This window comes from Lepisosteus platostomus, chromosome 7 (genome assembly GCF_059453375.1).
Source record: "Lepisosteus platostomus isolate fLepPlt1 chromosome 7, fLepPlt1.hap1, whole genome shotgun sequence".
Classification (NCBI taxonomy): domain Eukaryota; kingdom Metazoa; phylum Chordata; class Actinopteri; order Semionotiformes; family Lepisosteidae; genus Lepisosteus; species Lepisosteus platostomus.
Window position 1 is genome coordinate 41,502,220 of NC_142617.1, and position 25,755 is coordinate 41,527,974.

Genomic DNA, 25,755 nt, shown 5'->3' on the forward strand with positions numbered 1-25,755 from the left:
TGAATGCAAATCAACATTTATTGTATTTTATTTAACATGAACAGGGTATTGCAGCACTTTAAAAAATACTCATAGCCACAGATAAGATTTTTCTGATTCCCTTAACACGGCAAAGAATTATCTAAACATGGCAGTGATGATTTGTAGTAAATGTGTTTTAATAATACAGGCGGTGAGATTTTCATTTCATCCACTCTGTCACACACTCTATGGCAGTGAATGAGCCGAGAAATCAGAAAACAAACGTAAAGGGAAAATCTGGGTACTATGTAACACCAGCAACTGCACTCCTCTGGTGCTCAATGGTGTACAGGGACATGGCAGTAAAGGTGGCATAGAGGGCCAGGCCCAGCCATTCTTCCAGTAAAGTGCAGCATAACATAACATTCTTGTCTGCATGAAATCATCGCAAATCCAAAGCTAAAAATTATTTTATAGTTCCTGTCCTGTCTTGATCATGAAAATTACTAAAGATATGTAAAAAAAACAACAAGCGCCCAACATAAGAGTGGTTAAGCATTGAGAAGAGTTGAGGAGCAATATGTGGGAATTGTGCTGAGGGTGCCTGGAAGTGACAGAAGGAATGCTTTCTTTGCCTGTTCAACATGATACAGACGAGTTAAACATTTGAAAAATAGAGACCTCTATTAAAATGTGATTAACTCAAATACGTCATGCCCCCTGACAGTTAGAAGTTTGAAATCCAAAACATTAATGTTGGTTTATCATTCTGGATAGAAGATTGGAGCCTCTGACAAACAGATCACCACCATCAGATACTGAGTCATTAATTTGTGACTGATGGGTTACATTTTTATATAGGCTAGGATGTGCAGAATCTTCCATGAGGTTAGGTATCCTGTAGTGCAAACAGCAATTATGAATTACAACAAGTTCTCAATTTTCCACAATCTTGGATATAAACAGCATCTGTAACACAGCAACACAAGTCCTGTTTAGCATTGCCATTAAGATGTCACATGTTCAAAAAGCAACTATTTTCCACAAAAAGCAAAGCCACAGAGAAGGGTGGCAGAGGAGCAACCAATCCATTCTTACTTTCCTGACTGATTAGCTTTTTTGTACCCTCCCAAAATCAAAACATCAATCCAACCATCAACCTAAAATCACAAAACCACAGCTTGATGTAGGGATTTCTAGAAGAAAGCATTTAACATAACACTGTCATCATTAAATACTCAAGTTTACAATTTACAACTGGGACGTAGTGGATTTCATCCAAGTCTATCTTCAGCAAAAACAAAGAGGTTTCACAACTGCAAGGGTATTTGTCAAATGAATGTACAAGCCCACAAATTCAACCTCAATTTTATAAAGTACACATCACAATAGCTGTAGCAGGGCTATTTAAATTGGCAGTGAAATGCGAGTGGTAAATCAAGATGAACTGTCTGAACTATTCACAATTAGATTCACAGCCAAAAATTAGACCACACTCTGGTTTAATTAGGCTGTGATGAGCTGCTTTCGGACAAGATACTGTACAAAAGAAATGAAAAACAGTGCAACAGATGAACTTGAAAAATAAATGTCATTAATACCACACAGTGAAAGACACCCATTATGAAATAAACGGCGTTTTTCTCCAACTCATTTTTTCATTTTGCAATTAACTTAAGGTTCCGTACAAGAAGGTAACATTTAAGTCTGTATCTTAGGCATGGCGTGAGGACTTCTGTGAAACTCATTGCATTCATGTTCAAGTGCAAGCAAATGTTCTAGACCAAGTCCCAAATGTCCCACACACATTCTCTACCTTTGGATGTAGACATGGATTCTACTGTATACTGTCAGCTAATGCAGTAGAATCAACACTAACCCCGATGCTTTCATTTTTTCTTCAGTGGAACAGTCTGTATAGACTCCAACTAGAAACATTAATTATGGGAGAACAGCACAGTGAGTTATAATGAAGGCAGGTCACAGGGGGCATCACCTCATGGTCAGTCAGTCATACTGTAAATATGGACTTGAGAGCCTTGAGTAGCCAAATCAGTATTGATTCCTACTGTAGTCTGCTTCCATGCTCAATTGCTCTTAAGTATTCTCATCTGTAGGCAGAACATTAAGTCAAATAAAACACAAAATCATACTTAAAAAATGCCCACAAGCAGTTCAGACAAATTGGTCAGAAGCAGCTGGTTGCCACTGAACTGTTACTCTTGTAGAATGGCCTCTTAAAAAATGTGCAACAAAGAGTGTGGGGGTAGGTCAAATCACCAAGGACACACACACTAAACACTGAAGTGCCGATTAGGATAAAAGAACTGGAGAGAATAATTCAACTGTCTTGAGAATTAGGCGGCACAATTGAACACCACCACCTTTAGCACCAGGCTTTTTAAACTTGGTCCTGCACACAAGTGACAGCAAACACACAAACCTTGGAGGAACCTGTGGTTCACACTTCGCTCTTGCACAACTTGGAAGTACTGCTGCTTTTGTTGTCCCCCTGCCCTTCCTCAACAATGCACAGACTCTTTAAAAAAAGCACACGAGTGAAAACGAAAGAGATAAAATTAGAGTGCCTACAGCAACGAGGGAATCCAAAACCGCTGATGTTACCCAACTCGCTCGGGTTACTGCTTGAGAACTACGCTCTCGGCTGAGGCAGCCAACTGTGTGAAAGGGGCGTGAAGACAAAAATACACTTCTCAAAAAGATATAACATTACCGTTACGGGCCCTAAATACATTCTGGAAAAAAGCAATTTAAGAAACTCAATGTAAAAAAAGGAACATTAAAATGCGCTTTAAATCCAACTGAATGAAGGCAGGTGTTAAGGGTTTGACACTTTAGCCTACATTGTCTTAATAAGTGTTAGGTACTTCACTGTCCAGCACCTCAGAAACTATGCTACTGTACATGTTGAATACCAAGCAGCTAAGTCCACAGCAATGAGCCAGTACTCCATTTCTCAGCTCTCAATTGCAATGAACTAAACAGATATAAAATCATACGAGAAGGGAAGAAAACAAGTACAATAGCAGGACATGAGATTTAAGAAAGTAAACATGCAAGCTACATTTTGGGTAACTCTTTAATACACTCTGTAAGGTGTACCAAAACAATATTTTGGCAACTGTTTTTGCTTTAAGCATGCTAATTAAATACTGAGTACTGCAGAGCTTTAGGGTACAGGTCTTTCACTGCATGTTGAAATACTTGGTAGAAAATCAAACTGTACTCTTTGCAGTAGTCACTGTTTATAAAGAAAACTAAATACATCTTTTCCAATATCTTTCTAAAGTATTTTTTCACACGGCCTCACTCAGATTTATACTGAAATAAGAAAATGTCTCATACCTTCTTAATCTTCTCAACCATTGCCACATGGAAGAAGACAGACATTACGGTCACGAACTCAGGTATACATTAAATAAAATTTGAATATGCTTGCCCAAAGACATTTTCATTTAGAATAAATAAATAGCTTTAATTTACCAGTTTGGACTTGATTTGAAGAAAATTGGGGAAAAAAAGGGTTAGGCAACTGAATGCAGCTTTAAGTTTTTTTATATAACCTAACCTTCAGCGTTGACAACACTGCTCTGAAAATAGTTCAAAAGAAGTTCAAACTGCGTACCTTTTTATAGGCCTTTATTAAGATAGCTAATTTAAACAAAATAAATTAATAAATAAAAAGGAATGAGTGTGCTTACATGCTATATCCTTACAGTTAGGGTGTGTGTGTCTAGGGAGCTGCTAAGCGATGAAGGTTTTAATGACATTCTGGATCACCTGGCCACACCCAGGGCAGGGGGCGTGGAACTTGTGAAGCTTTCTGGCACAGGAGAAGCAAGCTATCAAGTGCCCCGTGCGGCCGTGAATAATGTTGCCGTTACGGGGCCGAATGCGGCACAGCTTGCAGGGCTCCAGAATGGCTTCCTGCTTATCACCCATGGTCTGAGCCATGTCCAGCATGTCCTGACTGTCTCCCTCAGAACTCTCCAGCCCTTCCGAGATCCCCGTGGGCCCATAAAGAGAGCACCTGGGGTTAAGATCCCGGGGAAGACGCCCCTTCCCTTTGTCAGCTGGCCGTTGTCTTTCGAGGCTGTGAGAAGGGAGGATTACCGGGTCAGACACGGTCCGGGGGCAGTCTGGGATGTCGATGCCATCGTCTTCTCCGTCCTCTTGCGCACCCATGCTAGTGGGGATGTCTGGCACAGAAATAGAATGGACAAGCCGCGGGCAGTCCTTGTACCAGTCCTTCTGCAGTGCCCAACAGCGAACACAATAGCGCTGCATAGGGGAGTTGTACTTGCGGCACTCTGTGCACTGCCAGGCATCCTAAAAGAAGGAGAGATAAGCTAACTTTGGACTTCTCTGCTTATTAACAATTTAAACATCTACAAGTCAGGTCAACAACGGTGAATGATTGTTTTTTTAAAAAAAGGGCTTCCACATCAAAAATGGTCACTTTTAAATGTCATGTAAAATAATAGAAAATGTATATAGAACTCCAGATACTTCCTTTACAACATGCATACAAGCTGTACTGAACATCCCACCACAGCTTTAAAGCATTTGACATAAAAAGTCAAGTTTATATGTTATTGACTTTCATTTGTTATATGAAAGTCAATAACAAAAAGGCTGAAGTATGAGAATAGTCACTGCTAACATAACTGCAGCTCATTGAGAGATTTTTTTTATGTTTGAAAACAATTATATGGCAGGAGTCCTTAAAAATAAAATACTGACAGACCTGTGTGGAAATCTCTGTGTCCGTGTCATCACTCAGACACTGAGAATCTTCATCCAGATCATCCTGCATCTGAAACAGAGCACGATTGAGGGAATGGACTGGCAGAGCTCAGATCCACACAGTCCAGCACACATACATACAGGAAGCACCATCTATATTATCATCTATCGTAATCTGCACCAAATTCTAATTATAACCGTAAATCCAAACAGCTCATCTTGAACAAATGACGGCTAAAAAAAAGGGTTCAACAAGAGTACAAAGTGTGTAAATGATGTAAACGATACAAATGAAAATGAGCACAAGTTGACACCCAAGACTACTGTATTTCTTTCATTACTATGTTATAATTGCATAACTGTTTTACACCAGTGGTAAAGTAAACCTGCAACATGGGGAAAGCAAACTGCTTGCCTGTGGTGTACCACTTTCTTCAGTACAACAAACTGGCTTAGCCAATTCATCTGAGAAGCATGAAAGCTGTACCATGTTAAAAAAACAGGCTTGTGCGTCATACCATTTTCTCAACCTGTGAACTTCAGAAATTGGGTTTCACAAGATGAAGGGGAATCAAAATCGCGGGAAAGAAGTGGTGTTGTGCTGTTGCCAAATTTGTTCCAATTCACAGGCTTGATATAAATGCAGCCAGAAACGTTCAAACACAATAGGTACCAAAGATCCCTTAAGTTTTACGTGCATTAAATTCTACCTTAAAAAGACTCTTACCTCCAAAACAGGACTGCACAGAGAAAATGTGAACTTAGTAAAGAGCACTTTATCTGACAGCTAAATGTGAAACAGAGTTTAGCTGTTAAAACAATAGCCTTGTCTGACAAACAGAGCACAGTGCTGTGCACCCAAAAGTGACATTTTAAGCCATTAATATTGCTATAGCTTCCTAGAAACTAACACTGCTTAAAGTGTTTGACATTACAACAGGGATACAATGAAAGTATAAGCAAACCCACCTCTTTGTCCTCCTTGTCCCACTCCTTCTTCTCCTCCTCCTCCTCTCCATCACTTCCTCTTTCCAAGGCTGCTTCCTTCATTTCCACACTGACCTGCTCACTCTCAGCCTCATTCAGGAACCACAAGTCATCAGTAGTGTCTGACACAATGGCAGTGTCTTCGTCCTGGCCGGGAGAAAGCTGCCTAATCAGTCTAGTTGTGCAACAAACCTCCTATTTTCTTTTCCCCATAATATCAGGGAGTTTTCCCTCTATTTAGTATTTGATTTTTATATTCTCTGATGCCATAACTGTACATTTTAAACTGTTTTGAAGGCTATTTCAAATGATAAATACCTAAGGCCAACTAAGCACTGTATCCCTGCAAGAACTCTGAATCATTAAACCCTACAGGCTGATTAATGGCTTTGAATGAACTACGCTCTTTTCTGTAACGAAAAATGATATTTTTTCATGGAAAAAAAAGATCAAATGACAATACAAAGCTTACAAAATTCAAAGGGTATCATTCAAGCTCAAATAGGAAAATCAAAATCTTCCAATGTCTGATCATTGTTGCTCAATTATAAATTCTTATCTATGACACAATATGCACAAAAAAATCCTCCATTATGTTTTATCTCAAATCTTTAAAAAACCCAGAGATTATTTTCTATTAGGTTTGACTTATAACCTTGGATCTTAAAAACAGAACATTTGAATAAGACTCTTGACATGTAATTGAACCAGCTACGAAAGGAAAAGAACGCAGGTGATCTCACTTAGCATGCAAATATGAGAGAGTTAATTAAATAGCCACAATTTGCCATCAGGGTCTTCATACCTGGTTGGTGTGAATGTCTGTGGAACCATTGCTCTTGCGCCCATAGTTACTGCGCAAGTTTCCCAGGAACCACCATGGCAAACCAGATAAGTCCCATTCTTCCAAACTGACGTCCAGTTTTGGCCGCTTACATGCAGACCTGGGCAAGTCATCCAGAGAGTCTGGAAGGCAGACAGAAGACCTTAAACTAGTTTTAAAACCACACTGAAATAACTGAAGAAGTGGCACAAGACCCTTCCAAGTAAAAAAAAACTCCTCGAATCACTGACGTATATTTAAAAATTTAAGATTCATATAGATGTGGATTTTTCCACACCTTAACTTAAAGCCTAATGCAAATACACAAAATGTACTTGTGCTCAACTTTCAAGATGCCAGGTTTTGCCATTTTTAAATCATTCATCCCCTTGGAACCCAGAATGAAGTTACCTCCATCAGTTTCCCTTTGTCTGCGATGTGAGGTAGGCTGTGTGGTGGAGGTGCTCATTCCCTCAGCTGCCAAGGCCTGGCTGAGCTTGCAAGGGTGGCTAGATGTCTGTACAGGGTTGGAAAGAGAGCAAGCAGGGACAGCATGTTAGCATGCCAGATCCAGGAAGTAAAGAGAGGGGATACAGCAGCTCTTCCAGGTCAGCAACCCCAAAGTGTGGAGGTGAAGGGGCAAATTCGAAAGCAATCCAAACATACAACATGAACAGGAAATTCATCCTGTACACTCAAAGAAATATGGTATTACCTTAAAGAAGCGATTAGCAAACTTATTACAAACCTCCCTTTTCAAATTCTAATAAGCTTGATTAGCACCGGAGGGTGGTTTAGTTATCTGTTATTGTAAATATCTAAAGACGGAAGTTTCTCACACCGCAATGAGATTCCGCTGAAGATTTTACGATAACTTACATGTATATGCCACGTTAAAGACAAAAAAACAAGAACTGCAAAGTGACTTCACTTTTTATGGTATATTAAACCCTCTCAAAGGAGTAGATTCAGCAGTTTGCTTTTGGTTTCTCACAAAAACAGTTGTTCTGAAAGGGTCTACTTATAAGCTGTAGTTAACAAAAGCAGCACTTAAACATCTTTCAAGTAGGGATTTAGATTGCAAAAATTTAACTAATCTGATGAACAAGCCACCACTCACTCTGAAATACTCCTTTACATGAACACAGCTTATCAACACAAAAAAGTATAGTCACTTTCAGATACATAGCTTATTTTCAACTGACCTCAGACTGTACCCCACAACCCCAATGTACATACAATGCTAGATTCACCAATGGTTAACACATCCGCAGAGAAAGAACTAAGGACAGAGGTGTTGCAGACATGCTGTTTGCTTTCATTGAAGTCAAAGGATGTCACAGTTATTTGGGTAGAGGGGAAGGAAGGTTCTGCATAGAGCCACTGAGTGGAAAAGGAGCTGCTGTACCCCCCAAATAATGAGCGTGGCAGAGAAGAGAACTCTGAGAGACAAACAGAGACAGTAACTCTGTCCCCCATCTGCCGGGAGTCTCTGGTGGCTTTCTAGGGGCAGCTTCACAGTACTTTCCTTTAAGAGCCACCAGAATTCCCCGAGACAGGGATGTACAGAGACGGTGCAACTCTGTACAATCAAACCAAAGAGACAGCAATCCTCTCTTTCATGGCAAACATCCACCTGATTTCACATTACTTTCATGTAGAACGGCATCAAATTAGAAACGCTTAGAAAAGTAATTTGATATTAAAGTATTTTTATCTCTTGAGACGGCACTTATCCTAGTTATCCACATCAACAAAATGGAAGGAAAAAATGTATAGAACAGATGAGGTATTGATGCTATTTCATTGCTAGCACTAAAAAACACCACTATACTATTCAGTATGAAACACGCTAAACCTATAAAATCAAATCTAATAATAATTGCATGCATTCATATAGTACTTTTCATCCCAAAGCACTTTACATACAGGAAGTGTCCCACTCCACCAACCAGTAAAGTACACCTACATGAGTGAAAAGCAGCAGCCATTATACACCAGAAATTCCACTTCATGGCAGATCAGGTGGAGAAGAAATGCTTCATCTATTAAATTAACGGGAAACTTTACAGAAGGCAAGATTTTACAAGGGCAGAGTAGAATTCAGCCAGGATACTGGATTAACATTCCTACTCTCCTTCCCTTGTGAACAGTTCCATGGCATCTTTAGTGACCAAGTAGCCAGGACCTCTGTTAAATGTCTCACTAAACAATGGCACCTCCTACAGCACTGTGTCCTCTGTCACCATACTGGAGCATTGGTTTGGGAATTCTGGTCCAGTTGGAAGAGTGCTGCCTACTGTTCAAGCAACATAAACCTCTTAAAGCAGCAACTAGTACTGGATCTAACAGGATCAGGCTACAACACATAACAGTTTATGAACAGTTTCACAGGCGTTAAAGCAATACAATACAGAAATTATAACAAACTATATTGTCATATTAGTTCCTACTTTTCACATAACTAAGTGTTGACAGATACATATGCTGTACCTAGGCGATTTCAAATCACTTTCAAGTAATTCCAGAAAAACTAAACTTGCTCAGATCTCATAACGAAAGTTTTGTTTGCCATGAAAAAGGGAAAAGGGCTGCCTCTCCAAAGCACCATGCTCGATTGTTACCTGACCAGGATCTTCGCTTGAGGTCACATGATTTGAATCCTTGGCGACAGAAAGTGTCTTTGCAGCGTCTGCATTTCAGATAAAACACGGGAACAAACAAAAAAATCCTTCCCCATAATTACTTATCTCACAACACAATCTTTCAGAACAACACACAGCTACTAGGCTTCTGCTTTTTGGCCATCATAGCCGCATTGCTGTTAAAAGAAAAAAAATACAGTCTCTTATCCTAGAGATCTAATTTCATCAGCTCACCACAGTTTCATACCTCTTCCAACACTACAATCAACAAAATGCTCACACTCAAAATCACACACTAAAAGCTACCAAATGAAACAAAACAAAGCAGAACTACATGCTCTTTAGAGTGGACTGTGTCTTTACTACAAAATGAACACAAAATGAACCTGTTAATACGTTACCAGGGAAGCCTTTTGTGTTTGCCATGCTTGGAAGTTTAATGTCAGCCCAAAAACCTCTTGGATTTTGTTTTTGTACATATTAAGCAAAATCTTAAGAAACTGGAGGCATTGCCTACCTGTGCAATTCAGGACAATTAAATTCTTCTTGAGCATCTCATATACAGGGCTGTGAAAAGAGCAGTCGTACAAATTTTTAAAACATTTTTTTCAAACACTCCCATTTTTGCTATATACTAATTTTAAAAAGTAGATTGGTTTTAAAGCTGCGATTCTTTTCTTAAGTTAAAGGTTAGAAGAACAAAACAAGATACCTTTTTACTTTAACCTTCATTGCAATATTTTTGCTATGTTAAAAATTAAAAAGGTTGAATTTTTTATAAAAAAAACTGTAAAGCTAGCTTCCATCAAGTTGTTAGACTTTTGATAGCAATATTTAAATATCCCTTACTGTAACATATTTTTTACGTAACTTACATTTAATATCCAACATGGATTGCTCACCTTGGGTTTTTTACAGAGAAGCTTTCCACCTCCAGCAGTTCACCCAAGGGATCATCCTGGCAATGAACCAAATGTTGCCTCTGTTTGTCATACAGTTGTTTCACCATAATATACTGTCCAAGGTAGTGCATGACCTGCAGGGAACAACATGATTAGGGAGGTTTTATTTACTATTCCTTATATATTAAAAACAAGTGACCTTAAACCCATAGCTTTCACTGGAATGCATTATTAAGAATGACCTGATAACACAGAGGAAGATCAGTGCACAAACTGTCCCCAAGTAACTAAAAGTAACTTATTTCCCATTCCTTCTCCAACAAGCATATTCCCCAGTTGGTTTTGCAGATATGCCAAACAATTTTGTTATTTCCAAAATACACCTACTGGCTTAGAAATTCACCTGCTCCGCTCCCCGAATCCTGAACTGTGAAGACCCCCAAGGGTTAAAACACCTTAAAAATCATGTTAATATTGGACTCAGAGAAGACTCCTCAGGGGCTCAACTTCTAAAAGACCTTGGGCAATGTCTATGACCCATGTGCTGTGGGTTCAAGCCTGGGTCACGTTACTTTCCAACTGTGGCCAGGATTCCCCAAGCTGTGGAGCTCAACCGGCTTAGCACCGCTCAGAGTACAGTGGAAACAGTCATCCAACGATCTCTTAACCGTCAGCAAAACAGCCCCACAAGGGCACGTGCAGGCGTGCAGCGAGGGACATGCCTCTCATTCAATCTACATCTCTAAGATAAGGTGGTGCTGCCTGCGACGTATCAAAAGATGGGTGGCCCAGGAGTCTGTGGTCAAAATGGTCAAATTAATTTTTGCAGCAAGCCAAGGGATGAATCATAAGCAAAACCGTTGATTCCAAATTGAATGGGTAAAACAAAAAAACAACAATTTAAAAATCTAAATACAACACAAAAATACTGGGCTCACAGTGACAAGTGGCTGAGAGACTAGTGTGAAACCTCACTCTCAGCCGTGATCCCTCATACCTCCTTCAGTGTAAACGTGTCCTCCTGAGCACCGGCCATGTGCAGTATATGCAGAAGTGGAGCCTTGGGCTGCACCTGCAACATGACACAGAAGACAACCATGGTCACACTGCCAAAGCAGACCTCATTATTCAAAGTCCTAGATTTGCTAAAGTTTCTTCAAAGATAAAATCAAGCATGCAAAACTTTCAGAAACTTATCTGTAATATGAAGGGCAACATTGATGACACATTTAATATGAGTACCTGATCTGTCCATACAAATGTACCTGTTAAGATACACAAACGGTACGTACTCAATGACTTATATAAAAGACATGAACATGCCAACAGGCTTAATAGAAAACAAGCTCAAAAGTGCAACTAGATAAAATCTCTTCCAACAAAAGCAATGCATGAAAAAACAAGCACAGTACCAACAATGCATACCCTGCCCGTTTCAATTTGTTGTGCAGTAAACATTATTCTAAGATGAAGTGTATTATAATCAGACCACATCCTGTGCCTGTGGCACTAACTTTAAAAAAACTGTACGACGAGGCTGCATTTTAATGTGAGAAAATCTTTGACAAAGTACCCAACACCTTTTTTCTCATCCGATCGGTAAACCACATTAATTGGTGCAAACAGCCTCTTACCTGGCTGCTGTCCCCTGGTAATAACCTGCATGATGGGTTTGAGGCTGGATATTGCGTTGAGGTTGATGCTGTGGTCATGGCTGGCAGTGATATAGCTCTGAGGAAAAAAAAATCAATAACTGTTTTATGTAACTGCCAAAGTAAGCCCCCCACTAACCCACAAAGTGCAAACTTTTAAACTTTTAACCCCGCCCCCCACATATACTTTTAAACAAGAAGCATGCCTGATGTAAAGTATACTCGGCGTCATGGAATGTGGAGACATTATAAAAAAGACATTAGGCATAAACACCAAGATAAAGAGGAAGAGAAAAAAGAAGTATACATTTTAAAAATTTCAGTTCGAGGAAGCAAAAGTATTGGAGATGGCACCTGCACAGGAAATAACGGTTTCCTCCAGAGTTTCTCTGCATTCTAGCTATGTGATTCTTCTAGATCTCAGCAGCCAGATCAGTAAAGGACTACTGGAAAGAGCCCTTTCCTGACATGTTAGGGCATGCAGGGCAACAATGGGTGACATTAGTCAGAGAAAGCAACAGGAACAGCTGAGTCAACTGCTAACCAGCCATGTAATCCAAAGAATACCAAAGAAAGGAAAGAACTCACGCTACATTAGATAAAGCACTTCACACTGACCTAAAAGTTTCTTTTAACTGTGTACTTCATGGTAACTTAAAACCTCTTCCCCAGAAACATATTTCACAATTTTTTTATTGCCAGTGGACCTACATTGTTGAAAGATGCCACTTCATAGAAGGGTGGGTCAGTAGCAACTACATATATGGCTCAAAAGGCTTTAGAACAAAGATTTGTAATGTACTAGATTTCCAAGAAAGTGGAATGTCTTGACAAACTAGTGAGAGTGAGTAGGAGGACAAAGGTGTGGGGGGAGCAAATGTCTTTAGAACACGTCATTAACAGTTTATTAAGGATAACCTCACCCACTCTAAAAACAGTATAAAAATACATGCTCCATTTTCAATACAAGTGACATGTTGAACAATGTTTACACGCTAAAAAAAGCTATGTAAATACACCCTACACATGCTGTGGCCAAGTGAAACCATGATGGAATTAATGTCTTAACTATTATGACCATTTGTGAAGGATATATGCACAATACATCAAAATAAAAAATCAATTTAATCACAGAGATCAGAGGAAGACATTACTCCTAAATTCTCAGATATCTAACAGTGTTTGCTTTGAAATTAAAGAAAAGAATTGTCAGAAAGCAAGCCTTCTTAAAATGTCATGCTGCAACAGAAGTCCCTGAAAGTGAGCACACCTTTTCCACTTCTACCTCTGCAAGGCAGAGAAACCCATGTCACCTGGGGCCTCTCAGTTCCGACTGAAATAATAATAATGAGGTATTTAAAGCCACAAAGTTGCACTACATACGTCTAGCCTGCAGATGGCAGACTTGACTTTCAAATCTAGATAGATAGATAATACTTTAGTAATCCCGTAGGGAAATTGATGTGTTACAGCAGTCCAGCCCAAGACAAGCAAAACAGACATCAGAATAGTTTTAAAACAAAAGACAAACAAGATAAATAAAAATAAATAAGTACATAGGTGTGTGCAAAATGTGCTGATCATAGTCACTGTAAAAACAATAAAATATGTGCAAAATGTGCAAAAATCGAATGTTTTTGTTTATCTTTTCAGAACTCATTTAGTATCATAGGACAGCACAGTGATTAAAATTGCTGCCTCACTGTGCCAGGACCCTGGGTTCAATTCCAACCCTGGGGTACTATCTGTGTGGAGCTTCCATGTTCTTCCTGTGTTTGCGTGGGTTTCCTCCCGGCGCTCCGCTTTTCTCCCACAGTCCAAAGACAGTCGATTAATTGGCTTCTAGGAAAATTGGCCCTGATGTGCGTGTTTGTCCTCAAATGCCCTGGTGTCCCATCTGGGATGTACCCTGTCTTTGCACCCTTTGCTTGCCGGGATAGACTCCAGCTCCCTTGTGACCCTGAACTGGATAAAGCGGTCAGAAAATGGATGGGTGGATGAAATATCATGTAAATCCATTTATAAAAATAACTAATTCTATTCCATCATCTTTCAGAAAGATCTTTCTTTTAAACGAGTTCCCATGTGACAAAATTAAAGAGATCAAGGCAAAGCCTTGGAGGGGGGGGGTTAGAAAGATTTTATTTAAGGAAAAGGTTGCTGCCAATGGGTGGGCAGTGAAGTATCACACAGGTACTACCATTGTACCTTTGAGCAAGGTACTTGATCCTGATTCCGTCCAGCTCACTTGGCTGAACAAAGACGTACCGTCACTGCTGAGGGTAACCCTGTGGCAGAGCAGGAACGAGCCATGTACTTGCAGCCAGCTAGCTTATGACTACAGAAGCCAAGATAAGCTACATCCTGATGAGCCACAAGGATTGTTATTACTGTGCGTTCAGGAAGGGGCATTTCGAGTTTCAGCTTTCAATAGCACCCCCTCGAAAGATGCAAATTTCAGAACATGGATAATAATCTTGAGGCTTTTTATGAGCCTTAAGAGTTTATAAAGAGAGTACAACTTGAATGTACTTAGAAGTGCTAGATCCACCATATGCTTACACACAATGTTATTACTCTGGAAGCAATACAAGGACAAATATACAGATTTATACAACACAATATTACACAAGGATGATACTAGCATGATACACAGAAAATCTGGTCTACATAAATAATTTAATAAAAAATGCAATGACAACATGATGAAAACATTTAGATTTAAATCTGCTGGACCCTAATATAAAGGGAACATATCCAATTAACAATTTTGGAAGCCATGTGTTTCATATTGTTAATTTTTATACTTTAATTTGAAGGCTGTCTGTTTCAGAAAATGAAACTCTGAGCCCATCAGGAAATAACACACAGAGCTGGGGAAGGTTGTTTTTTCTTCCAACAAATAAACCCCTTTCAGCAGGACTGAATGCTGGGCTCTGGGTACAAGACACGCAAATCGGGGAAATACCTAGTTCACAGCGTTTGTCTAACTACCTTACATACGGCAAAAGACAAAATTAATATGCAACTGAATTAATACCCAAGAAAGGGAAGTTAATTTCAAGGTTTTATAAAGTCATTAAGATGATTGCTTTCTGAACCCAGATATTAAGATACAACACGCACATGAGAGTTTTAGAAGCAGGAAGTGATCAGATGACAATGCACACACAACCGCGGGAACTTGCGTGTATATGCGAATCTGTGCTTCTGGTAAAATATATCCAATGTATCACAGATAACGGAGGGATGTATATCGTTAAGACGCTATCCTCACAAGAATTTTATCAGCCCGTCGTATTTAAAGCAAAACAGACTTGCAGCCTTAAATGGACGCCAATGCATCACAGAGCACAGTTCAGAACAGGGACTGGTAGCTTCATGTTTTTGTTCCTACCTCTGTAAATTTTTCCCTCTTCCGGTCGTTCTCTCTATATAGGATGTTCCTTGAGGTCATTTCCAGCTGATTACTCAAAACGTTCACTTCAGTTTAACTGAAGGTACGGTTATCCACAAAACACCAATACATACCCTGGTTATAATGATGCAGTTCTGCACTTAACAATAATAAAATCAAATACACAGCAGAGCCTGAGTGAAACAAAACCCAGGAGATGCCAGACCCTACAGAAACTGGGTTACATGTAAAATATAGCAAATTGGCATCCGTGGGTAGTATAGGATTACAAATTATGCAAAAATTAAAAGCAGCATTGTTTGCAATAGTATAGCTTTATATTCCATATATTTATATTTAACATTTTGAGAATACACCCTTATCAGCTTGTCCTGATCCACGATAAAAAGGAATTAGCGGAACCACGAGGTTCGACTAAATGCGATGTAAATCAACGTATAAAATTAACTTTGAAGCAACAGTAAGACGGTAATAGCATAAATCAGCACGACTTATATAACGAAAGCGAGCGCACACACACATATATATATATAACACCTGCGCGGCACACGGAACCCTTCCCAGCCCCGCTTCACATTGGTGGAGGAAATGGAAAAAAATAAACGGCACTCCGGTGTAAACGCATCAACAACCCTGCACCAAATAAATCGTTTGGTGTGAATAAAACAATCACTACATGCGAAAACGTTTTATATACTAGTATTCATTTTCTTCACGGTTTAGAAGATGTTTGGCGCTTTCGACATATAAAAATTGGAAAAACGAAACTCACCTTTAAGTGCTTTTATCGGACCCTACATTGTAGCTACAGATCCTGAACGTCCCATATCATCGCTTAAACTCTGTCATATATGATTATTAACACTTTTTATAATAGCATTTACGTATTTACTGGATAAACTCTGCAGGCCGCTAGCGTCTCCATGGAGCTATCTAGTCCAATATGGCGGAACACAACTTCCGGGTAAAAGCATATTTTTTAGTTCCTTCTACTTAGCCGCAGCGCCATAGGAAGCCTTTAGAATTTTTTTTTCTGATTATTAAATACGATACTTGCTCCTCTACAATAATTGTACAATAATAAAAATTATGTTACCTCATTTCAAGAATGACAGTTTCGAACTATATTATTCTATTGTTTGATGCTGTAACAGCCAGGTCAAAGTGTAGGTTAATAATAAAGTTGGGTAAACACGTTTAATTTGTTACAAAGTTGTTAATGGCAAAACACTTTTAAACTCAGTAAAACATACAATAATAACCACAATCATAAATCATTTTTATCACCCTCAAAAAGACAAAGCAAACAAACAATAAAGCAACCAAATAAAACCAATAGTAAAAAAACATACTGTACTGTACATCTTTTATCCAGTTTTAGAGATGTCGACAGTCAAAGATTTTGTAATGGATTTGGGCAAGAAATAGTGCAATCATGCCTTAACCGCAGAAGGTAATGTCGACCTCTGTTTTTGGAAAAAAAAGTTTTCCACTGAATTAAGTTATTTAATTATTAATCATTATTAGGTTAAGCCTATTAAGGTGGTTACATTTTGTGTCGTAACTTCAGAATACAGTGCATTGTGCAGGAGTTTACCAGTATACTACTGAATACATTTCAACACAGCTGTGGACTGTTGATTTTATTTGCTGGGTAATTTGCTGTTTTAGGGTCTGCAGAGTATGTAACCACTTCCTTAGAGTTATTTTACAGATCAAAGACTTCAAGTCCATTTCAAACTTCCCATCTGAGAGCAAGGGCAAGTCAGGGGAAAAAATGCTATATTACCATATTGGGACAAGTTAAAGGACTAGAGGTTGAGACAAAATCTCAGTTTAACTATTACACTTGTCAGTACATTTGTATTGCAATCATAATAAAACTTTAGAAACACTTTTAAAATTGTTTTAAATCTATGTTACATCATTTTCATGTGAGAAACAGAAATCATATAAATCAATTAATAAACATTCCTGACTTTTAATGATAGTATCTCAAAGTGGAATTATTTTCGAGGGTTGGATTCTTAAGTATTTAAAGAATGATAAAAGTGAAAGTGTTGTGATGTAAGGGAAATAATGCTGTGATTTCTTGTAGTTACATCTCCTACCACCTATTATTTCCATTGTAGCTAAAAAGATGTACAGTATGTAAAGCACTTTATCTAGGTCTCGTGATTGCGCTAAAAGGAAATGGTTACAGTGATGTATTCATGTATTCAGGGACATGTTCAGACACGCATTTGCACATAAAAATAAATCAATCACTAAATTCCACCCTTTTATAAGATTTGATACATTTTTATTAAAAAAGACAGGATGATATGGAATTAATATTTCACTTTATATGTGGTATAAATTCACCTCCAATAGAAGAAACAAAAAAAAATAAATGCATTTCAATGGAATCTGCAAAAAAGCAAAAACAGGTAATTGCAAGACAAAGTTTTTTTTATTGCTAACATAAAAAAAAATATTAAAAGAGTAATGCTTAATGCATAATGTCCCATTTTAAAAATATTTTTAATCTGAAAAGTGATCTCCTTATATGCTCTCATTTTCCATAACTGGTGAAATTCAGTTTATTTTCCAACGTGATCACAAAATTACAAATCTGTGCTGACAACAACAGGTATCAATAAAGACGGACAGGAGGTTCGGTCTTATGGCAACAGGGTCTGCCCACGCTTCTGTGCAGAGGCATTAACCCTTCTTGTGACTAATTGACTAAAAAGTCAGCAGTGAAACCTATTGAATCACTTAATAACTAATGCCTACAAATCCAGGTGAAAGGTCATCCTGACTTAAAATGAGACAAAACAAAAAAGCACAGACACAAAAAGTGGAAGTCATTTATACTTCAGTTGCTCCTGGAAGTACATATACTCTTCTACACAAAAGAAAATTAAGAAGAAACACTGATATCAATACCGAAAAATGGAAAAATGGAAACATCTGCCATTCACTGAAACTCTGCCTATGCATTCTGTGAATGAACGAGCCTAGACGCAAGTGGCTTGCCTACTACATGTACAGTAACTACTGTATCAGAGATACCATGTGGGGTCAGCCTATTCAAATAAGGTGAGTACTCCTATGATTGTATGAACTTCCTTGTATTCATTTTTTACTGTGGGATGTCCATCAACCTTCATGGCTGGTAAACGGTCTCATTCATGGTCCTCTTTTTTTTTGCTTCACACTGTGTTACCGTTATCCTCCAGATCAGGGCGGCTAGGCTGTCCTTTTAGGTACTCCCAGATCTGTTCCTCTGGCTCTGGAATCCTAAAGATTTTTCAGGCATCATTAAACTGTCAATAGTTTAAGAATGCAGAGACATAATGAACGATTCCTTCATTGGAAAAATTGAGTCCGCCTCTCAGGTGCAATGCTGTTTACAAATTAAATAAACTTTGAAAACTAGATGGAGTCTCCAGTCTGAGGATTGGAACAGAACCCCTGCTCTAAATAGCACACAGACACCAAATGGCTCAACTTCTGTTACTTTGTGGCATTTAATCCTTCATTTTCATCATATGTTTTTTTTATTTTAATGGAATGCTTTAAGAAGTAACACCTTCTATTACAGTGGTCCTGTAACTGTGGTAGTTATGTTTGTCAACACAGTTTTCAGGCATTGAACAAATGTAATGCTTTTCTATTAGACATCTTGTTTACATCAGATGCCAAGTGATGTGTACAGTTGCTTTAGTGAGAAAATTAGAAGCATTCTGCATTTTGTTTTTTGTCTCATCAAAGTTATATAGAATAAATACTTCCTATTAGCTCAGTGTTACTTTAAAATGTAATATCATTTAGAAGACATTATAATCAAAGGTTCTCTCTGGAATTAGGAATTTGAACTAAAATGTGTCCCATATCACCCTATGAAAAGTATAATAAAAATATAAGTTGCAGTGCTGTGGTTGAAGACAGCGATTAAAGCTAACTGAATCACAGTAATAATGTCAAATGTAATATATATTCATGTAGATGGAAGATCAAAAGATCTATCTGTAAAATACAGATATGCAGATTTCTTCATAGTTATATAATGACAAAGCCTCAATAATAGATAAGAAAAAATGAGAGAATTCACTTTGGAGCACTGCTATTAAAATTAACCCAGATCTTAACTGCTACCGAACCCACCTACACATTTAATTTTAATCTTATGTATACAATTGCTGAAACATTAAGGTTTGTCATCAAATCTAGACACTTTGAGCTCAGTGTGAAGTCCGAGAGAAAGTCGTTCTCTCCTCTGATGAAGCATGAGATAACCTTTTGTAGATACTAACAAAGTCTTGAGAGCGCAAAGCAGTTACTGTGGAGGCTTTTCTGCAAACTACCTCTGAAAAGGCTCTGGAAAACCATCAATTAAATTAAGTTATGTGCACCAGAGTTTGAAGTTTAAAATAACAAAAGTCTCCTTGCTCATCAATAGATGATTCTAAAATGAGAAAGCAAAAATAAATTAAAATGTAATTTCTGTTGCTCTGTATTCATTTCAATTTTATATTTAAGCCCCATTGCCTTATTTAACAAAAAATCAATTAAACACTAAGAATAGTATTTTTATGATTTTCTTTTATATGTACAGTACAGTAGCTACATTTTCCCAAGTGAGTACAGTATATCCTTTTTATGTAATTAAATGTTAACACTTTTTTTAACAATGGAATACTTTTTAATGCAAGTTATACGGTAGGAAAACAACTTTTTAAATTAATATTGTTTTTCTGGTTTAATATTAATCAAATGATCTAATCCTCATTTCCATCCCTTAGAACATGATATTATAAATTCCAAGATGGAGCATGGAGTCAGATTCTGTACTTTTTTTTTCAAGGGCAGGAGTACTGTTTTAATGAAGAATAAATTGCTCAATTTTTAAGAAAGTAAAGGAGATTCTGACTTTGACCTTAGAATTGCATTAAATTTAAAATTCACCATCAGGCATCAGGGTTTGGAGTTTGCAAGTTTTGAGTAGGTTTAGTTTTGGGCTTCAGCTATAACAGTATTTTTGAGAAAAAAAATGTTTTGTTTTCATTTTTGTATTTATTGCAAAATCTGTAATCCTACTTCTCTGAGTCTTTTTGGAAGAAAGCTGGGTGCAATGAAAAAGGTTAGAAACTAGTTACAAGATGTTGATAAAAACTGGAAGAGAGGAGAGATGGTGTTGGACTCCTTTGACAAGTCACCTAGCTTCTCCCTTTGTCTTCCCAGCAAACCATTTCAACGTGTCAGAGGAAGGGCTCCAGTCGGCAGTGTCTGCATCACATTTGCTCCGGAAACAGTTTGCAGTGGCTCAAGAATACTTTGTATGTGCTCTCCGAGCATCAAACACTGTCGGATTTCTCTCCACCCACTGACTGTAAGGTGCTGGACTGAGGCATAGAGGTGTCCTTGTTATTCATTCCAACAAAGTAGTAGTGCCAGATCTTCTTGAAGGTGATTCTGAACTTTTGGATCTTGAAGGCATAAACTATGGGGTTAACGGCGGAATTGGCGTGACTAAGAAGGATCCCGAAGTACAGGACAGGCCTGGGAATGGAGCAGGTGGAGCAGAAGAAGCTTACAGTGTTCATGATAGGCAAAGGAATCCAGCAGACAGCAAAGAGGAACAGAACCAGTGCCAGAGAACTGGCCAGTTTCATTTCCTTTCTGTAGTACTTCCTGGAGACCTTGCATGCCACCTGGGTGTAGCTCAGCTGTCTCCTGATGGTGTCGAACACCAGAAAGTAGAGGCCAGTCATTATCACTAAGGGGCCCAGGATCAGCCCAAAAAAGTTGAAGTAAATGATATAGTCCATGCTCATCACCAGAGGAAAGGAACAATTTATGTAGGGGCCGGTGCTGTCGTTGCCCTTAGCCCACTCATCCAGGATGGCCTTGTTGTGCCAGCCCATCATGGGCAACAGACCCAGAATGGCAGGCACAACCCAGCAGACTGTGACAGCCAGGCATGTGCAGCGATGATCAATCACTGAGCGGTACCTGCAGAGACCAGAAAGAGAGAACAAGAGAAATTTCACCTGCGGTATTCTAAAACACCTCTGTAGCTGTCACACTCAAATAAGATGTGTACAATTGAATATATATCTTAAGCAACATCCATCTATTCATTTCTAAATGCCTCAGCCAATACAGGGTCACGGGGGAGCTGAAGCCTATCCCAGCAAGCCACAGGCACAAGGCAGGGTACACTCTGGATGGGACACACAGACGTGTTCACACTCACACTCGCACCAGGACCAATTTTTGCAGAAGCCAGTTAACCTACCAGTATGTTTTTAGCCTGTGGGAGGATAGAGGAGTACCTTGAGGAACCCCACATGAACATGGGGGAACATGAGGGAACATACTGTACAAACTCCACACAGATAGCACCCCAGGTCCAGAACTGAACTCAGGGCCCCAGTGCCGGAAGGTAGCAGTGCTAACCACTGAGCCACTGTGCTCCCCTATATATTATGCAACACATGATTATGTAAAAGAACAAGTAATAGGTTTATTCCAAGGTGAAAGGAGAAGAAAGAAAACACAACGTTTCGGTCATTTGGCCCCATCTGTCCCGAGTCTCAGATTAAAACATGAACCTCATATGGCTTCTTGTTCCATACCCTCCCCACTCTTTGTGGAAAACAGACTGTTCAGACAAAACACTCGCGCCCAAAACGGACGGAAAGCATGACTTTCAGGGTCCATTAACACAAAAACGCTGGCCTTTAAATCACCTCAACTATCACTGTCAATTAAAATAGTGTTCAATATGTTTAGAAAAGGTTTTAAACACGTACTGTAAATATGTCTTTGTGAACGATTTTACCGAAATGTATACACATGACTAACAGCGCCAAATAATTCCTTTAAAAAAAAATTAATGTGGACTGACGGGATCATCATCGTTGTGGAAAATTACACTAAATACGATTCCAGTAATTGTAATGGGGAAAAGCGACTGCCTAATAATAGTTGTATTAATGTGCGTGTGTAGCAATAAGATTTTATAGACGCACCGGGGTATAACTTTTCTGTTATGAATCAGCTGTGATCTCGTTTTATTGAAGCATAAAAATTACTGACAGCAGTAAAACAAAACTGTGAAATATACAGACACGATAAGGTTTCAATTTTCCTTTTTAAAAAGTTTCTGAAACGTGGATTGTCACGCTATGCGTGCGCCAGCAACACCAAGCCGAGCCGGCATCTTTAAAACAGTTTGCAGGTGTTTCCACATGACAGAGACAGAGTGAGCAACGCGCTGGTCACGAAGTTGTTGATCTTGACATTACTATCTTCACAAGAAGCGCACAATCGTCATATAAAGAAAAATCATACTGAATTTTATCATTAATACCACTACTGCTAGAAAATCTAAGCTTTTGGGATAACACGTAACCTTAAAACACAATACAGATACACCGTTTCATCTTCTCTAATAATTTTGTGACGTACTTGAAATATAAACCTCAGTCTCTTTAGCTTTTTTTCACAGGCACAAAATTACAATTATATTTTTAAAAAGTTAACAAGCATCTACATTTCTTATTGTATTTTTTTAAAAAACGAAATCCAACATCTGTTTTCTTGGGTTTCATTTCTGAACCAAAGACAGCTGACGATAACCGCACACAAACATTTTTTAAAAAGGTGCGATACCCAAGCGCGCGTCTCGAACTTTAATTTGTCCTGCTTATGAAGACCCGAAAAGAATAAACCTTTATCTGTTGGCAAAAAAAAAACTCGATTTGTCTGCTGAACCTATGGCGACGCTTATTTCCGTAATAAAGTTCTGTAATTAACTTTTGAATCTTTTTCATCATACAACAATAAAAACAATTTGCATCTCCACTAATTTGCCATGAAAGACACTCAAGCTTGCGTCCGACGGATTCAAAATGCTACAAATGGTGCATGTAATAAATTCTTGTCTAATGTGACCGCCTTGGAATATTAGCTTATTGGACTCTTTAACTTACAGTATACAGTATACACGACTTAACTATACACCCCAGACAACTGTTCTAGGGGAAGTGTTGTTTTTAGATGACTCACACCACAAACTTGGTGTGCTATAAATATATAATATATGCGTATATGCTCATTAAAGGTCTAGAAACATAAGATATTTTAATGATTTTTAAAATATTATCTCTGAATAATTAAGGAGTATGTTTCAGTCACCGAGAGAGATCGGTTACAGTGATGCCACCGCGGTGGGGCTTTGTATAAAGGAGACGTAGACTCACACCCATCTGGAATCCATAAGGAATTTGGAAGGATTCAGTGAAAGGTTTGTATTGAGGGGTTTGTATTGAGGGATTCAATATACCACCTTTTGGCTGTTACAAGAATCTGTCATCGTGAATATTCTGAGGGCGCACAAGGGGTTATCCCAATTAGGTATAAAAAACGTTAAATGTAGCTCAGGATGTGTTTCAACGTAAATCCCGAAGTCTTCATTTTTGCCCTCGAAGCACGGGCTTTCGTGAGAGGGCTAGACACTGACAGAAAACGAGACTTTTTCGTGGGTAGACAGTAATGCTTCAACCATTGTAGGTGAGTGATTCCGAGATTCCAGCGGCCGATCAGCTTTACACGCGACGTGATTACCTGCTTCTAGAGAAGCCATGAAATTCAGAGACTGAGCACAAAAACACATTTCCAAGATCAGAGAAATTACTTTTCACCATTTATTCAAAATAGGTAGGTTTCGGATCATTATTATATTTTATTATGATTTATTCTGCACGTAATTAATCTATTTGCCCGTTGGAATGGATCAGATGAGGATATTGGCTATGGTTTGCATCGTAAAAATTTGCTCGTAGCTCTTCTGACAAAACGTTTATCTAAAAAAATAACTGTAAAAACCCTACTTCAAACAGCGATTAGATGAGATTCCATGTGCTGCCAAATACCGTTTCTAGTGCTGGTAAAATTCACAGAAATGTTAAAAGTGCTTATGGTGCTTGGTTAAAGTATATACACCAATTATACACTAGAATCTCTCACTTAGGTCGCACGAAACGATTATGTTGTTGATGCATTGGCTGCGTTTTCCCAAACCTTTGATCTCTTTCTGTACACCTACACAATGAGGAAAACAACCAGAGCCCGAATTCAACGCTTACCTGACTGGCATCTTGACTCTGAGGTACCTGTCGATCGCGATAGCCAGGAGCGACAGTATGGAGTTTTGCGTCAGGATGCACAGCACACAGCAGCCGAAGAGGCACGAGTAGAACCGCGTCTGGATCTCCAGGCTGACCAGAACGGCTGCAGGGATGGCCAGCGCGCCGACTGCAATGTCCGCTACAGCCAAGGAGACTATCAAAGAGAAGGTGGTGTCCCGGAGAGCGTGATTCAGCTTTACCGCCCAGACCACCAGGACGTTACCTAGGACCGAAGCCAGGGCAATGGCAGCCTCAAAGCTGATGTACGCGACATGCCAAGCGTCTAGGGAGTAACTCGCCACCTCCATGCCGAAGAGTTCAGCGTCGAACTGGCACCCTTCTTACCGACGAAATGTTAACAGGGCTTAGTTCCTGCCCACCCCAGCGCTTTCAGGCGTCAGATAACGGTGTTAGAAAGCGAGCAGATAATTACTCTTCTACATTTGAGAATGGCCAATGTTCAAAACATCTAGATCAAACTTTTGCACGCAGTGAAAAGAAACCTTTTCGTTTGGGCTTTCAAAAACTAATGGTTGGGTGCCCTCTACTTTTTTATCGCTTCGGGCGTAGCCCGCGAGAATGACTTTTGTTGTTGTTGTTGTTGTTGTTGTTGAGTTCTTAGGTTCCAATTATTTTTTACCGTTACAGCTACAGTAAACAAAAAACCAGCCCCTTTAAAGAAACATGTAGGGAAAGTAGAAAAAACGGTGATTAAAATGGAAAGTCTAAATCGGTTTGATGTCTGTGGAAAAAGTACTTAAACATGAAAGAACGTATAAAACGTCTTGAACGTATTCTTCAGGGAGAAATTCAAGATGCTGGGAGGGACCACAAACTGCAGAAGGATCACCTGGCCTACCTTGCAGATCAATAAAATTAACTTTGCAAAACAAAACATCTCCTTCGTCACTTCTAATATGATCACCGCTTTCCTTTGAAAAGTGCAAACCAGTCACCTTGATGTGGCTTTAGAAAACCGTGGTGTTTTTAATTTAAAACATGCTGCTCAATTACGACTGCGAATTTGTACTCCAGTACATATAAACTTGTTTTATAAAATAAAGGCATTAACTTTTCAATAAGAGGCATCCGATTTCCTCGGTGTTGGAGTCATTCTGAACAAATACGGTTTTATATTAAGTCATTGTGTAAGTACATAAGGAGTCCGGCAAAATCTTGACTGCTTTAGTAGAACAGCACAATTATATCAGAACAGCACAGTCTTGTGGCCCAATTATATCGTAAATTAAAAATGCCAAGGCTTAATAAACTTGTTTTAAGACTCTATTGATGTTTTATATCGAATAAACTACAAATTTGAAAGTGACTTTGAAAGTGAAATACTTTCAAAGTGATTTGCGTGGTAAAATATCCCCCTGTGAAAATTAATAATAATAATAATTGCTTACACTTATATA

At 38.7% G+C, this 25,755-nt stretch overlaps 2 protein-coding genes across 3 annotated transcripts; both read right to left on the minus strand.

Annotated features, from left to right (window-relative positions):
• mdm4 (MDM4 regulator of p53) lies at nucleotides 1-16,112 on the minus strand. 2 transcript variants are annotated; one of them, XM_088640460.1, is made up of 11 exons: nucleotides 15,928-16,112; nucleotides 11,720-11,816; nucleotides 11,083-11,157; nucleotides 10,086-10,219; nucleotides 9,701-9,750; nucleotides 9,163-9,230; nucleotides 6,950-7,055; nucleotides 6,521-6,681; nucleotides 5,698-5,862; nucleotides 4,730-4,798; nucleotides 1-4,311 (listed from the first exon to the last, which is right to left on the minus strand). In XM_088640460.1, the coding sequence occupies exons 2-11, from the start codon at nucleotides 11,795-11,797 to the stop codon at nucleotides 3,727-3,729; spliced, it is 1,491 nt and encodes a 496-aa protein (XP_088496586.1). In that variant the 5' UTR covers nucleotides 11,798-11,816; nucleotides 15,928-16,112; the 3' UTR covers nucleotides 1-3,726. The 2 variants fall into 2 exon arrangements, with proteins under 2 accessions (XP_088496586.1, XP_088496585.1); XM_088640459.1 differs by having other exon boundaries at nucleotides 5,698-5,877.
• Nucleotides 16,113-17,435: 1,323 nt separating this feature from the next.
• Nucleotides 17,436-24,966, minus strand: LOC148658796 (adenosine receptor A1-like). Its single transcript, XM_088640466.1, has 2 exons — nucleotides 24,296-24,966; nucleotides 17,436-21,155 (listed from the first exon to the last, which is right to left on the minus strand). The coding sequence occupies exons 1-2, from the start codon at nucleotides 24,643-24,645 to the stop codon at nucleotides 20,498-20,500; spliced, it is 1,008 nt and encodes a 335-aa protein (XP_088496592.1). The 5' UTR covers nucleotides 24,646-24,966; the 3' UTR covers nucleotides 17,436-20,497.
• Between the last annotated feature and the right edge of the window lie 789 nt (nucleotides 24,967-25,755).